Here is a 16,311-nt window from a genome sequence, read left to right as displayed (position 1 = left end):
TGTGTACTATAATAAATAGAATAAAATGATAATTATTTTATATTATATTTGATTTATATTTAAAAAAATAATAAAATTGTAAGAAAGATTTATTCTCTTGATATAAGATGATTCAATTTTCTTAAAATGGATAATGTTATTTTTAATTTATAAGATTGAATTTATATATCTTATTATACCTATAAAAATTATATCAATAATTTAAATTATCTAAACTTTGAAGAATAATAATTTTGATCAATAAATAAAATTATTTTATTTTAATTTTTGCATATATCAAACATAAAATAAGATGTCATTATTTAATTTAATCTTATTCATAATATTATTTTAATTATCTTATCTTACACCAAATACACCCTTTAAGTTATTAGATAAGCATCGGAAATGGGAAGATGTTAGTTATCAAATTTACCGATCAAAATACACTTCTTTTTCTTATTGTTTTTAGTTGCTGGATAGCCAAGCAAGATCTTTTCATTCTACATTAATGCTCATAAAAAAAATTGTAACAGAAAATATGTTTCGAAATTAGTGTTTAATCTAATTAATTTATATAATCATTTTTAAGAGGTAACATTCAATAAATATAAAGTTTAAATTTTAATATATACAATCCATACCACTTTTTTTGCCAAAAAAAAAAAAAGAGTTTCTGTTCCTAAAATAAGATTACAAAAAGAAGAAACAAGATCATTACTTTCATTCTGTATAATTTTTTTTGTTTCATATCTTGAAACATAACAATAGCATCTTTAATTCTTCAAATAGATCATAATAAAAAAACAACGGAAGGTCAACTAGTGATCATAAGGGTAAGATATAAAAGATCAGTGTAAAACAAACTATAATCTCCATGAACAACAAATGATATTGCAGACTTACAAATGGAAGAGTTAATATTTCAGCAAAAATCAGGCCTAGGTTTCTTGCGAACAGATATGCAGCCTCTCTGATGATCTATGAAAATTCTTATCTCAGAACAATCCCTCAGGTCATCAAGGCTAATATACTGCTGCTTAACCATTCTTGAAGAATCACCCCCAGTGTTATGTACCCAAATGTAAGGATGACAAGTTTCATCATAGTAATAAAGCAAGCTCTTCATTCCTCCACTGCTGTTGCCACTTCTTCCAGGCATATAGGCCTTGTATATGCTCTTGCATTTCAGTCTCTTTGAAGATCTTGGTTTCAACGTGTGAACTTTTTTTAGTATTGATCCTACCCTTACTTGAAGCTCTACTGGCCTGTCACTAAGGTTCCAGACCCTGGTGCCCAATCCTGATGCTTGAGTATGATCACGGCATCCATCAAAGCACCCTCCAAAGTGAAAAATGCCCAACCCTGGCATTTTCCGTTTGAAGGACTCCAAACTTTTGGTCACCTGAGACTTGGAAACTACATGCATTCTTGTTATAGAAGACTATTAAACAAACATTTCTAGTCTATGTTAAAAGGTTATGTATAAAAAGTTCTCAATGTATGAACCTTTTGCTCTTATATCACCGGCTGTTATTATTACTTTGTGACCCACCAAAGGGGATGACATTTTTTTGGTATATAGGAGGCCTGAGGATAAGAAAGGGTTATAAGTATTAAGATTTGAACTTAAGATTTATAAAATATAATTTTTTAATAGCGATAGTATGAACCAACTAAAATACATTTTGGATTTAGGATGATTATTTTTAAGTCTTGATTGCACTCCAAAAGATTCAATCAGTACAAAGAAGAATTTATTCCTTGCCCTCATCTTAAGCCTTTCACTAAAGGAATTAATGGGAATGGCCCCTACAACCCCAAAATTCAACAAAAGTAGACAATGGGGAAAGGTAAAGGTAAGATATGGTAAACTAATAAAAGACCTTACTATTCCACCAACTGGCTTTTCTCTTGTTTGTTTAGGAAAGGTGAAAAAGAAGTTAATGGCACCCACCATGATGAGGTTGGGTATGATGTTGCTTCATCTTTTATCATTGAAGCTGCTTTTGATTTTTTTTTTTCCTGTTCAAGTCTCAAACCAACACTAGCTTTTGTTTTTCTTCCTGGAAATCAGTTCATCCCCCAACCAATTTTAATATATATAGAAATTGCACCATCCAGCTGGACAATTGAAAAAAAAGGGTAACTTGGACCATCTAGTTTGGATATATGAACAGAGACACAGTCTCCAAATTGAGGACTTCAGCTTTTCAGGAATCACGATCTCTTAACATTCTTTCTTTTCATCATGGCCGCGGTAATCACTCACCAACAGTGGAAGCTACTGTTCACCAAATGCTATACCTCCCCAGCCATTCTCGAAGCAAATTGTCAGCTTTTTTATTTTTATTTTTATTTTTTTTCAAATGCACACATGATAATGCAATATGCCTCAGATCTAAGATTCAAAATGTCCTTCCACTTTAATCATTTGAGTTATGTTGAAGAGATATTACCCAATTTTCACTAAGAATTCAAGTTTTGAAATCAGAACATCCACCCTGCTATTTTCTAAGAATAAGGCCTTTTTTATATTAAAAGATCGCTTTCTAAAAATTAAGAAAAGAATTATAAATATTTAAATTTAGATTTATCAAATATTATTTTTTAACAATAATTATATAAATCAATTAAACTAAACTCTAATTTACAAAAATTTTTACGTATGATAAACTAACAAACGAACATTTTGTTAGAAAATTATGTCTAACGCCAGGATGCTAACTTGGGCGGCCACATCAGCATTGTCATGGCTTTCGAATTTATTGAACTTATTTCAAGTGTATCTGCTAAATCAAAAGAGGGGGTGGGGGGGAGGGAAGGTCGTGAAATCAATACAAAAGTCCACCCAAATGGAGTCGTGAGATCAATAGAAAAGTCCACCAAAATGGAGCCACAAACTTTATCCAACTTTTGATATCTCCAACGAGATAGATACAAATCTTCAGACACAATTCACGAGGTCCACAAGCAAAAACGAGTATGACCCACATCCACCTTTGGTTCCTTTGCCGAGTTGGCTAATGTTTTATGCTTTCAATAAGATCCTAAGAACTCAGAATCTCTAAACAGTGAATAATGAACATGTGCATGTGAGCGAGAGAGAAAAGCACTAAATGAGCATAATTAGAGCACTGTAAGAATGAGGGGAAAACAATTATTTCTTTGATTTCAATCAGCAAACTAAACTCCAATGACATATTCTCAATAATATCTCAATTGTATAATCATCTATTTCTATAGAGAACTAAACTTGTTAATAAGGCGATCAGTACAAATCACAAATGAGAAGCACCAAATGCCAAAGCAATGTCTAGCACAGCTTATGAAGAAGGTAGAGGAAGAATTTACAAATGATTTTAGTTCATTTTTCATGATTGTTTTTAGTTCATTTTTCATGTGTTTCGTCAGCAGGGTCTATCTTAATTATAAGAGGCTGATGGAGATCCACAGCTGCTTCACCCACAATGGGCAACTGTGGCGAGCCCACAATGCTATCTACATCCTCATTTTCAGCCAATGCTTTGTCTAGAGCTGATTTGGCAACTTTAGTCACACAAACCATTAAAACCACTGCATAAAAATGAATAATGCCTAAGTCAAAAAGTTGCCAACTGTAAAATCAAGGATTATAATTCAATCATGTAATTGTGGTTTTGTGTAAATTTTAAGTGAAGTAGTTTCTCCACTATCATTTATCCTAGAATTTAAAGCAGTAACAAAATAATGATGACATTATATTTTAACCTGGAATTTATTACATTAAACCCAACTCCACACAAAAGTAAAAACATTATTGAAAAAAGAAAAAGACAAGGTGTTACCAACGGTAGCTCTCAACAGTCAAGGTGATATTATGTGTTTATTGCATCTATGGCTTTAGTGTCAAGGTTGTAATAATTGAAGTTAGCTTGTACCCCAAGTAGGCAAATACACATGTTGAGTGCAAAACATTAATTGAATTTGTCCGCTTGACAACTAAGTCATCTAAAGTTTGAGAGAAAAAGAGAAACTTGCACTAATTTATTTCTATCTTCTTCCGGAATCATTTCCCCGCATAATCACATTACTTAAAAAAATTATAACTTATAAATACTATTTCAAATGGTGAAGGTTTGGTGTTCCCAAACATAGATGTATTGCAAGAAAACAGACACTTCAAAATGAAAAGGAGAGAGGCAAAATATCACTTATTCAGTTGTTTGCATGCATTTACAAATGACTGCAACTTACCAGACACAGCAAGGCCCAAGATGAGAAATGCCTGCACTCATAAAGCAAACATGGGTAAGAATACAAGAAAGAAATTACATGAAGCAAGTAAAGCATCTTTATTGTCCTAATTACAATCACCAAATATAAACGTGAAAATGCACCCAGGTTCATTTCGTGCCTGTCACTGGGAAGAGTTTTATGGAAAAGTAACTAGAAGCAAATAATTGTGTACATTTTCCTGGTCCAAAGGGCCACAAATGAAGCATACCTCAGCAAACCACACATCATCCATTATCATTCAAAATAAAAAAATAATAATAAAAAACAACCAAACATATAAATAATAACATGACTTACCCAACGAGCAGTTGAAAACTCACTCCATCCATGAGTCACATCAGAAAGATCCTTAAGAGTTGTTCCCACATAAACTAAAGCAAGGGTTATAGGCTGTAACAAACACCATTCTCAATGTTAAATCCCAAGTATAAAAGAACCACCGAAAACTGAAACACGTATAAATAGCAAGCTGGAATTATTGGAAAGAATAACTAGAAGGTGATAGTTCAATGGAGATGCAAATACCATCATCCCTAACCAAGAGGCCAGCATGTATTCTCCAATTGGGACAGGGGTCACAGACAACAGATAATTCAACATGTTGAATGGGAGTAAGGGTACAAGTCGAAGCAGCAAAACAATCTGTCCAATAACAGAACAAAATTTAGAAATCTGACAAAAGAGAGTTTTGAGCAATAAATGACCGTACTGCTCACCTTCAGACCAATCTTACTTATCCACTTTTTGAATAAAACATTAATTGATATAAACTAATAAGCAGTGTTGCCAAAGAAACCATCGGGCAAAATTTAAATGTCAATCAGACTAACTTCATTTTTTTTTGGAGGATGTTGCAAGGAATTTCATGTTAGCAAATTAGAATTACCAAACATGCATAGAACCCATATCCAGAATTCAGAAACATACAAAAAGGATTCAATGAACAAAAGCACTTGAATGTAGCATGCGATAGATACCAATGCTTTATCAGAGAACTACTTTTCCTCCAGGACACTTTAAACAATACTTGTGTCAACAATGTCAAATTAGGATTACCAAATATACGTAAGATCTTATCAGAATTCAGAGCCATATAGAAAAGATAAAGCATGACAGAAACATTTTAATCCAACATTGTGATAGGTATCGATAAAGAAAATGACATGCTCATTGTAGAAGTAGGTATTAGTAGCATTTTCCACAAATTTACAAGACTAACACCTTTAAAAAAAGAATGACGATAAGCATGACTAACACATGAGCCTAAAACAGACATGGTAAATCAAAGAGATATTGCATGGTGTTGGCAAACATGCCCATATGAATAGAAATAACGAATGCCATTTTTTATCTAGATAATCTGAAACATCACTTATTGAAAGCCTGAAAAAGACACTTTTCTTTTATTAATTAAATGTCCTTTGAACTTCTCAAACTTATGAAGAAAAGAAACATCTGGTTATTCTACTATGTGGCTAATAGCAATTTTCATGAAGTCATGATACCACTACATTTGTTAGCTCATTTCAATGATTAAGCAAAAGGCCACCAAAGAACATAAATTTAATAAATGTTATGTGGTGTTCTAAAACAAGACCTTAGAGATGGACATATCTTACAAACCAAGATTTCATCCTTCAGAAATCAACAAAAAGTTTACAAACCTTAAAGCCGGATCTCCGTATTGCAATTGCTACTGACCGGAACTGAGGATAATCTTTCAACTTAGAAACAACAAATGATCTCCCAATCTGTACAAGAACATCATAATCAGATGAATTTGAATGAGACAGACCAGAAATAAATAAGAAAAGGAATAAATATAAAGCAGGAGATTAAGTTTAGTAAAAAGAGATATCCAACACATCAATATGTTGTTTTTGTCAATGAACTGTAAAGCGGTAAGACATCATAACATTAAAAGTTCCATAAGAAATAAATGAACATACTGTTCTGCCCAGAAGGAATGCTGCTCCTGCGCCAACAGTTGCACCAATAGAATCTGCAATGAAGCCCACGGGCAATCCAAAAAGATAACCACCACCAAGCTGAAAGATGAAAAAGTGCCTTGTAAGATTACAATTTTATTCATTTATCATTTAATGCTTGGAAGGAGGTTTCAATCCACAACTGAGCATTGTGGAGTAAAATATGTCACATAACAATAAGAAATTGAATAAGACAGATCACAAAAAAAGAAAACACAAAGTTAAGAGATCATAGAGATAGTTTACTATCACATTAACTGTAAGAATGCTAGAAAATCATAGATTACTTTCCTCCAATAAATGAGAAGCACACCTTTAGGGTAAAATATGGTTTGTTTTGCTTTTAATTTTCCAATAGGAAGTGTAGAATTTTACCAACAAGTATCAAGTTAACAAGAGCCCAAATTTACCATATCATTACTCTAGATGTTTATACATACTATTATTGATACTAACTATTGCAAGGGAACCTGCAGTCAAGATTCAGATATTTAGACAATGCTACCAATTCATATAAAGAAGCTAATTCTAGGTTTATTAACAGGTAATTAACTCTTGCATGTAGGGTTGACCAACAGCTGCCTAAAAGAGCTGTGCACAATAATCTGTATCACGCATTGACTAGAATTACTCATGCATTTTACATCCAAAATAGTAGAAAAAGGTAAGTTCCACTGGCATGGACACCATGTCAACTCAAGAAGAAATGCAGGAATCAGGATCATTACTCCATATCCCACAAGGAGGGAAAAACCAATGAGAAGTTAAAATGGCAAATGAACAAGAAAAAAGAATTGCATGATGTTACAAAATGGAAATAAATTTGGCTAACTGAAGCATCAGTTCAGGAATTTAATGCTTACTGTAAGCACTGAAGCTGGAACGGCCAAGACTGTCAATGGAATATAAGCAACAGCACTGCACATCAACAAGGTAAAAAATTCCAATACTTCAGAATTAAGTCATTTACAGCTAATCAATTCACCAGCAAACTCGGCAATTATTCACACCAATGCTTCAAATTTAGAGGTAATCTCATTACAATAAGAGGCTAAGATTGATACTCATCGAGGGGTATTCTATTCATCCAATGCTAGAGAACACATATGGTTACATTCTCCCCATGTTTCATATAAAGAAGTTGATCCAGTTTCCATTTATGTGTACACAAACATATTGCTTAAGACTGTAAGAACAAAGCAAAGTGTCAAACTTTCAACTCAGTTTGACAATGTCTAGACTATATGAACAATTTAAATTACATTTATTAAATTGATACATTAACAAAAAATTGATATCATTAAGCAAACAAAATAATAGATGCTCATTGAAAACGAAAAGATACCAGGGGCGTTTCAAGTGACTTACAGCACAAGAGGACCCCAAGGTCCAAGATCCTTTTCAACCCATAACAAAAAATCCTTCAAAATCTGCAAGAAAATCAACACACAGATTGCATCAAAATACACAAAGATTGTATCAAAATAACAATTGGCCTAAATACAGTTAAAATTTGGAAAGCTGGGGAGAATTGGAATCCCTAAGAATTCATGACCTTAGTTAATTTTGGATTCCTCCTCATAACTCTTGCCTTCTATTATTCCAACTTTGCACTTTGTAGTAATTTCAGAAATGGAATACAATTAGGTAAATACATTAGGTTCAAAAGTACGCTTGGTTGCAAATTAATCCAGATACCTATGAACAAAATCACAAAAATTGCACTTATGATCTCATGTCCTAAAAGTCAAGAGATAGGAGGTCATATACAAACAGCTCCGAATGAACCGCAAAGGTAATTCATTGGACTATAAAAACTTCACATTTCAAATCTTGAATCAATACAAACACCCAAAAATCCACAATTTATCAATCAAAAACTGAAAACAAGAAAAACCCATATTAGAAAAACCAAAAAGAAAAATCATAGAAACAAAAAAGATCAATCAAAAAGCAAGAACAAGATTACTCAGATTGAAAAAAAAAACCAACAAAATTAACAAAATAAAGCAAATTATCAATCAAATAGAAAAAACAACAAATACCCAGACGAGAAAACACAAAAAAAAAAAAAAATTATGAATAAAAGAAGAGAAAATAAAATTCACCCAGATCAAGAAAATGTGTAAATTGCAAGGAAAATCAAACCTTTTCAACAGGGAGGGTGAAACAAGCAAAAATAACAGCAGCAAGAAGAAGCAGAAGAAGAGTTATCCTGAGAGCAGAGCCCCAGGTGAAAGCCATTGACAACCTACGACGCCAAGGCCTACACTCTTCGTCGTCGTTGTTAGTATCGTAGATCGCGTGTTTCAACGATGAACGTGCCCTCAATCCTTCTATGGTTGCCAGATTTTGAAAAGTTAAAGAAAGCAACAAAAATGCAATACGGTCTTTTAGCTTTGAGTTCGGTTTTTCTTTCGTGGTTTTAGCCTAACAAACACTCAAAGATTTCTAGGTTTTTGTCTGATTGCTTTTATTTCAATTGTTTTTTTGGGGTTTTTGCTATTGAAAACGATAAATTGATTTGGATTTAGGCTCTGCAAGTGTGTAGGAAGCATCGTTTTTTTATCATTATTTTGTTTTATCGTGGGTAATTAAATTAGATTTTTTTTTTTAGAAAATTAATACTGTAATTTTGTTTATTAAATACATGTTTAAATGAAAAAGACAAAAAAAAGAGTAACTAAAATTTACCAAAAAATCTCAATTGACCCGAAAAAGAAAAAAAATAGTTAAATTGGCGAGTTGTATTTTTTATTATGTGTGATGCTAAGTAGATCTAATAAATTTAAATAGTGATATAATAAAAAAAAATAATACAAAAGAATCATATATATATATTTTTAAAAAATATATTTCATATTTATTTGTGTTTATACGAATTTTGATATAACACAATTCGAATATTATATGTATTAACATGTGTTTATATTGTAATTTTGTTTATTAAATACATGTTTAAATGAAAAAGAAAAAAAAAAGAGTAACTAAAATTTACCAAAAAATCTCAATTGACCCGAAAAAGAAAAAAAATAGTTAAATTGGCGAGTTGTATTTTTTATTATGTCTGATGCTAAGTAGATCTAATAAATTTAAATAGTGATATAATAAAAAAAATAATACAAAAGAATCATATATATATTTTTAAAAAATATATTTCATATTTATTTGTGTTTATACGAATTTTGATATAACACAATTCGAATATTATATGTATTAACATGTTTATACACGTATAAAATAAGAAAAATAAGTTTAGATAAAACGTGTTATATTGATACATGTTTAACATATAATATAACACGAAATATATATTTAATTTAATTTGATCATACAAGTATACGTTTAGCATAATTTTTATATTTATTTTAATTTAATATAAATATATACAGATTATTTTAATTTTTAATCTTTTAATTATGATATTTAATTAGCTATTCAATATCATATAAAAATTATTTTAAATATTTAATTATTATACTTATTTAATAATTATTATAAAATTATTTTTTTATATTAATATTATAAATACAATATAAATATTAGTACTAATAATTTACATCATTATTTTATTTTTAAATCTTTAATAATTCACCATTTGAATTTGATACTAAAAACTAATATAGTTATGTAATATATATTAAATTTTAAATGTATATTAAATAGATATTAAATGAGTATCAAAGTGTTTTTATTTTTTTAATATGTAAATACTTTTTTATATTATTAATATACTAAGTTTATTAAGCTATAAATGATAGATAGTTTATAATTATTTATTATTTTTATTATATTTTTATATATATTCGTGTTAGTGGTCTTTATTTGTGTATATCTATATTAGTCATATTTATTCTTATATATCCGTATTATTCGTGTTTATTAATGTCATATTTAAATGGATTAATTGCATGTGTTATCGTGTCATATCAAATGTAATATGTATTATAAACGTGTCGTATTCATATTTAAGATTTAAATATATTTTATAATTTATGTCTTGTTCATATTTTAATAATTTGTATCATTATACATGTCAAATATGACACGAAACACGATACAAAAATACGAATTATCAGGTCTAATGTTAAGCCAAAGAAACTAAGGAAAGTTGTTCTAAATTAGGGGTAAAGTTTCACACAAAATATATAAAGATATTATTTACCATATATGTTTTTTAATCTAATAAAAAATTTCACATCATTTTTTTTTTTCTTAAACATCCATCAAAATCCCAATAAAAGAAAATTAGAAGAAAAAAAGGAAGGATTTGTTGATCGATTGATTTTTTTTCCAATTGATTAGTAAAATTGTAAATGTATGACATCAACAAAATCAAATTTATGGCGAAATCAGATAATGTAAACATTATATCTAAGCCCTTTTTTTACTTCATATTCTTTTCTAAATTCTCTTTACCCCTCTTTTCATTTCTATGTTCTTTTTTTTTTTCTTATATTCTTAATTTTCTCATGCTTTTTTGCAAGCGAAACAAGCAAATTATTTCATATATACAATGCAAGTAAAAGTATTTTATACTGTTTAGCCAATGTTTTTTTCTCTTTTTTTCATGTGTTTACTTTTAATTTGTTTTACTTTTTTGACTCACCATTTTGAAAATGACATTATACATGTTTGCTTTGCTTATTGTTGTGTATGTACCTCAGAGTTAATCAGTTGGTTAATGGACATAAAATTAAATTACACCAATTCACTATATTTTAGTGATTAAAAAGGTTCGCCTTTATCAATAATATGAAGATAAAGAGTTATCGAGATACTAATATGATAAAACTCTAGAACATAATGGCCTTGCAAAGAAAGTGTAATGAGTTACAATTGTGATATCCTTATGTATCAAACCCATATACTTAAAATTATTCTTTATTAGCATATTGTTAAGATTGAACATCAACAATGCTTAGAGACTAATGCATGTTAATTCTTCTTACTTATGAAATAAATAATCGATCTCATGGATTAAAAAATGGAGATACTTTCATTTGGTATTTCATTCAATTATCTATGAAAATGTTATCATGTGTCAATCATGTAAATAATCCTTAAATCTGAAACACTAAATCATCTTGTATGTAAATAATCCTTATGTCTTGTTCATATTTTAATAATTTGTATCATTATACATGTCAAATATGACACGAAACACGATACAAAAATACGAATTATCAGGTCTAATGTTAAGCCAAAGAAACTAAGGAAAGTTGTTCTAAATTAGGGGTAAAGTTTCACACAAAATATATAAAGATATTATTTACCATATATGTTTTTTAATCTAATAAAAAATTTCACATCATTTTTTTTTTTCTTAAACATCCATCAAAATCCCAATAAAAGAAAATTAGAAGAAAAAAAGGAAGGATTTGTTGATCGATTGATTTTTTTTCCAATTGATTAGTAAAATTGTAAATGTATGACATCAACAAAATCAAATTTATGGCGAAATCAGATAATGTAAACATTATATCTAAGCCATTTTTTTACTTCATATTCTTTTCTAAATTCTCTTTACCCCTCTTTTCATTTCTATGTTCTTTTTTTTTTTCTTATATTCTTAATTTTCTCATGCTTTTTTGCAAGCGAAACAAGCAAATTATTTCATATATACAATGCAAGTAAAAGTATTTTATACTGTTTAGCCAATGCTTTTTTCTCTTTTTTTCATGTGTTTACTTTTAATTTGTTTTACTTTTTTGACTCACCATTTTGAAAATGACATTATACATGTTTGCTTTGCTTATTGTTGTGTATGTACCTCAGAGTTAATCAGTTGGTTAATGGACATAAAATTAAATTACACCAATTCACTATATTTTAGTGATTAAAAAGGTTCGCCTTTATCAATAATATGAAGATAAAGAGTTATCGAGATACTAATATGATAAAACTCTAGAACATAATGGCCTTGCAAAGAAAGTGTAATGAGTTACAATTGTGATATCCTTATGTATCAAACCCATATACTTAAAATTATTCTTTATTAGCATATTGTTAAGATTGAACATCAACAATGCTTAGAGACTAATGCATGTTAATTCTTCTTACTTATGAAATAAATAATCGATCTCATGGATTAAAAAATGGAGATACTTTCATTTGGTATTTCATTCAATTATCTATGAAAATGTTATCATGTGTCAATCATGTAAATAATCCTTAAATCTGAAACACTAAATCATCTTGTATGTAAATAATCATATTTTGATTTCACATCTACAGGTCAAGGCACCTGATGCCTAAAAATTGTTTTTTTGGGTATGCTCTAAAACATATGATGGTGGATGAGTGATTAAGAGAGAATCCATCACTCAAGTCAAATGAGGGGACATATCTCATTTATTTTTTTGGCTTTAATTAACATATAAAGTCTTTGGCCAAAGCATGTTGATGATTTAAATGAAATAGTTTCATGCTAAATTCATACATGTTAACTAAGAATTGTAAAAACTAATATGAAAGGTTTTATTAGTAGACACTGCATCATGTTTACAGCCTTTCAGGATATATGATGAAAGGATCAAATTACGCTAATAGATTAAACACTAAAAAGTATGATTAAGATTATCTTAATTCTTTCATATTTAGATACTCATAATGCATTGCTAGATGCTGTTATGATATATGAATATATGTTAGTTTTTCTTGATCAATTTGATATTATATTTATTACAAATATTTTGGAAGCCTACTAGGTCACATATAAGGTAACATTGCTAAATTAAATTAGGATTAATCAAATAAGATGGATTTGATTGAAAGAAGACAAAAAAAAACAACAACAAACATTAAATTAGGGTTTTAAAATACATAATTGTAAAAGGTGCAAAAGTTACATCTGTATGTGCAATGGTTAAAATTTGAGAAGCACTATAAATACTTTTTTTTATAGCCTTGGCTGAATATACAAGAGACTAGAGAAAACATAAAGCATTAAGAATTGCAAGATTGTAGGACAATCTAGGGTAAGCAACTAAACTAGTTTTTTTTTTTTTTTCGAGTTTTGCAACACCTTATGTTTCTTTTGAAAAAAGTTATTTTTTTTCTTTTTTATTGATAACTTAAAACATTCGACCTAGATAGGGATTGGCTTTCCTATTGATTTGTGAAATTAAACACATGCTAGCACAAGATTAAAATCTCTCCCTGAAAAGGTTTCGATCAAAGTTGCAATGTAGATCACCATTGGAGGCCAAATGCTTGGATGGCTTAAGTTTTGATCTCTTTCTTATTTTCAGACACAACTAAGGGTTGTTTCACTCATGATTATGAGATCTTTACAAGAACCACTTACAAGAGCTAATCTAAATTTAATCGAGGAATAGAGAGATACAGCCTTAACTAGGATAGCTGCTTACCAACAAAATCTCAAACTACTACAATAAAAGGGTTTGTGATGAAAAAATATCTTTAAAAGAGACTTGGTCCTTAAAAAAGTTAAAGCATCAAGAAAAAATGGCTAAAGTGAGAAATTAGCATCAAATTGGAAATGACCTTGTATTATGAAAAAAGTTGCCTAACCTGACACATAGATTGTAAGACCTAAATGGAGCCTCATCTTAAGGATATGAAATGAAAATAATATAAAAGTTTATTATCAGTTGATTGGACAATTCTATAAGCACACAGGTCATTCAAGTAATAATAGAGACTATAAAAGTCTAGATATTGATTTCACGAGAATTAGTTAAAGATATTTCTAAGCTAAGTACCTATTATTCTCATATTCTTCTCAAGTTGATTCAATCAAAAAATATCCATGAAAATTTTAAAATTCTACTAAAAAATTTCAAGTAATCAATAAAACTAATTAAGAAATAAAGAGATGAAAAAAATGAACAAAATACAAAAGAAAAATTATAACTAGTCCTAAATGCAAGAACAAGTAATAGCTAAAATTAAATGCAAAATTAAAATGGAAATGGAAATTCTAGAACTAAGGAAAATGGAAATAACACTACATAGAGCTTGGAAATGACGCCTAGCATGATCATGAAATTAAAGCTAAATGTTGCAATTATACCTAAAGTTAAGTATGAAGAAGTTCTTGAATCTAAACTGAATTTGAAGCAATTATTAACCAACTTATATAAACACATGATCTAAGAATAATGACTAAAAAGAATGTAAAAAAAAAAAGTCAAACAAGCATAATTGCAACAAACAAAAAATGGTAAACATAAATTGTAAATAAATTTTTGATTTCACGATTTGGACTTCTAATGCACAACTAAAACTACACCTAACTTGGAATATTTATGAAAGAATAAAAGATTAAATGCAAAATAAAGTCGAAGAAGAAAACATGTAAAAAATTACACAAACAGTGCAAAAAAACTAACTCCAAATTTGATTTGTGCTCAAACCATATGAATATTGCAAAAGAAAAAAAAATTAAAGATGTGATCATATGTTGAAAAAGAACTTCATCTAAGCTAGAACAACTTAGATCGATTGGTTAACTACCTAAATCAATAAGAAAATAACATAAATCAATAAAAAAAATTAGCTCAACAAACTCAATTTCTAAAATAGTGCAAAATTTGAAAAATCAAAACATTATCTAAGAAATTGATCCAAACAGCAATGAAATGCAAAGAAATAAATTAAATCAAGTAAAAATCAACAAGTAAACAAGTAAAACTAAGGATCTAGATTGAAAAGAAGGCTAACAACTCACTAAGGAGAGAGTAATCCACGCCAAACTTGTTGGATCAAAATTGAAACTACATTGTCACTACATCCATCTAGATCTTCCAAGCATGATCTGAAATGTTGTGGTGTGAGTTTGAAACTATATTTTTAATATGTTTGTAGCTAATTGAATTAAGAAACTATGAAAAAAATTGAACAAAAACAAATAAGATTTGAATAAGACATCATAAAAAAAATCGCAGGTAGGTTAAAACTAATAAATTTAAAAATAAATTTGACTATCAACAAAAAATCAATAGATTTGAGCTATAAGTCAATAAAATTTGCAAGTTTAATTCTCAAATCGTAAAAAACACTAAAAAAATACTTGAGAAAATGTAAAAGTAGAATCAAATCAATAAGAACACATGAAGATCAAGGGTTGTTTGTATGCTAAGAAAATAAAATGCGGTAAAGGAAATTATAAATATTAAAGAAAAATAAAATAAAATCTTAAGCTAAATTCTCTCTAAAATGATTGGCTCCACTCTCATTTATAGACAGGTGAGTGGTGAATAAAGCACTAAAAAATCTCTTCAAAATATCTACAATGAGGTGAGCTTTTAAAAACTTATTTTCTCATTGCTTTTGCACTTTGTGCATGGCTGTTTGGCTTTAAAACTCTATAATGCTTTACAAGCTTCTCTACATGCATTAAAAAGTCCACTTTATAACCAATAGGAGCTTTCTAAAGTGTCATGTCATCACTTTTTGAAGTCTTCCTTTGAATGCCAAAATGTGATGCCCAATTCTTATGCAAATGAAGGTTGTATTCTATGCCACTAGTGCATCATCTTTTCTTTGTTAAGCTTCTTACATGCATGTATGTTTTCATTTTTTGCTAAAATTTTTTTACAATATTCCATTAGCAAATTCAAGAATAAAATCATAAGAAAAATACTGAAAATAATGTTAAAAATTCATGAAGGAAAGGTTCAAAAAACCTATCTCAAAAGCAATCTAACTTAATAACATTAGTTTTAGGTTATTTTCATAATTTACTACAAAAATCATCTAAAATTCATCTAAATTGATCAAAAATTTTTATTTTCTCCATTTTTACCTACACATTAGAAAAATGTGCATTTAGGAGCAATTTTACCAAAAATCCTAAAGGAACAAGTCAAAATATGAATTAAATTACACTAAAAATAAGTATGAAAATGCTAAAATTTTAGTGCAATCATTAGTAAATAAATGTCAAGTTGTTACATGTATGACTAAGTTTTGATTATAAGTTTAAACTTAAGAGATAATGAATAAAAGTTTAAAAATTCACCAAATAACCAATTTCAGAAATGGAAAATCTAACCTATTATCTATAATATTCAAAAATCTTAAAGGAACAAACCAAAAT

At 28.9% G+C, this 16,311-nt stretch overlaps 2 protein-coding genes across 2 annotated transcripts; both read right to left on the bottom strand.

Moving 5' to 3' along the window:
• Positions 1 to 680: 680 nt before the first annotated feature.
• LOC149511093 (RING zinc finger protein) lies at positions 681 to 1,559 on the bottom strand. Its single transcript, XM_089756034.1, has 2 exons — positions 1,489 to 1,559; positions 681 to 1,398 (listed from the first exon to the last, which is right to left on the bottom strand). The coding sequence occupies exons 1-2, from the start codon at positions 1,547 to 1,549 to the stop codon at positions 905 to 907; spliced, it is 555 nt and encodes a 184-aa protein (XP_089612160.1). The 5' UTR covers positions 1,550 to 1,559; the 3' UTR covers positions 681 to 904.
• A 1,566-nt stretch (positions 1,560 to 3,125) lies between these two features.
• LOC111279963 (SNARE associated Golgi protein family) lies at positions 3,126 to 8,801 on the bottom strand. Its single transcript, XM_022867050.2, has 9 exons — positions 8,394 to 8,801; positions 7,614 to 7,675; positions 7,109 to 7,163; positions 6,207 to 6,305; positions 5,922 to 6,008; positions 4,783 to 4,899; positions 4,555 to 4,647; positions 4,216 to 4,246; positions 3,126 to 3,555 (listed from the first exon to the last, which is right to left on the bottom strand). Exons 1-9 carry the CDS (start codon positions 8,487 to 8,489, stop codon positions 3,371 to 3,373), a joined length of 825 nt encoding a protein of 274 aa, XP_022722785.1. The 5' UTR covers positions 8,490 to 8,801; the 3' UTR covers positions 3,126 to 3,370.
• Positions 8,802 to 16,311: the final 7,510 nt, after the last annotated feature.

Source organism: Durio zibethinus, chromosome 27, assembly GCF_047325235.1.
Source record: "Durio zibethinus cultivar Kanyao isolate XHJ-2024 chromosome 27, ASM4732523v1, whole genome shotgun sequence".
Classification (NCBI taxonomy): domain Eukaryota; kingdom Viridiplantae; phylum Streptophyta; class Magnoliopsida; order Malvales; family Malvaceae; genus Durio; species Durio zibethinus.
This window is presented reverse-complemented; position numbering and strand designations above follow the sequence as displayed.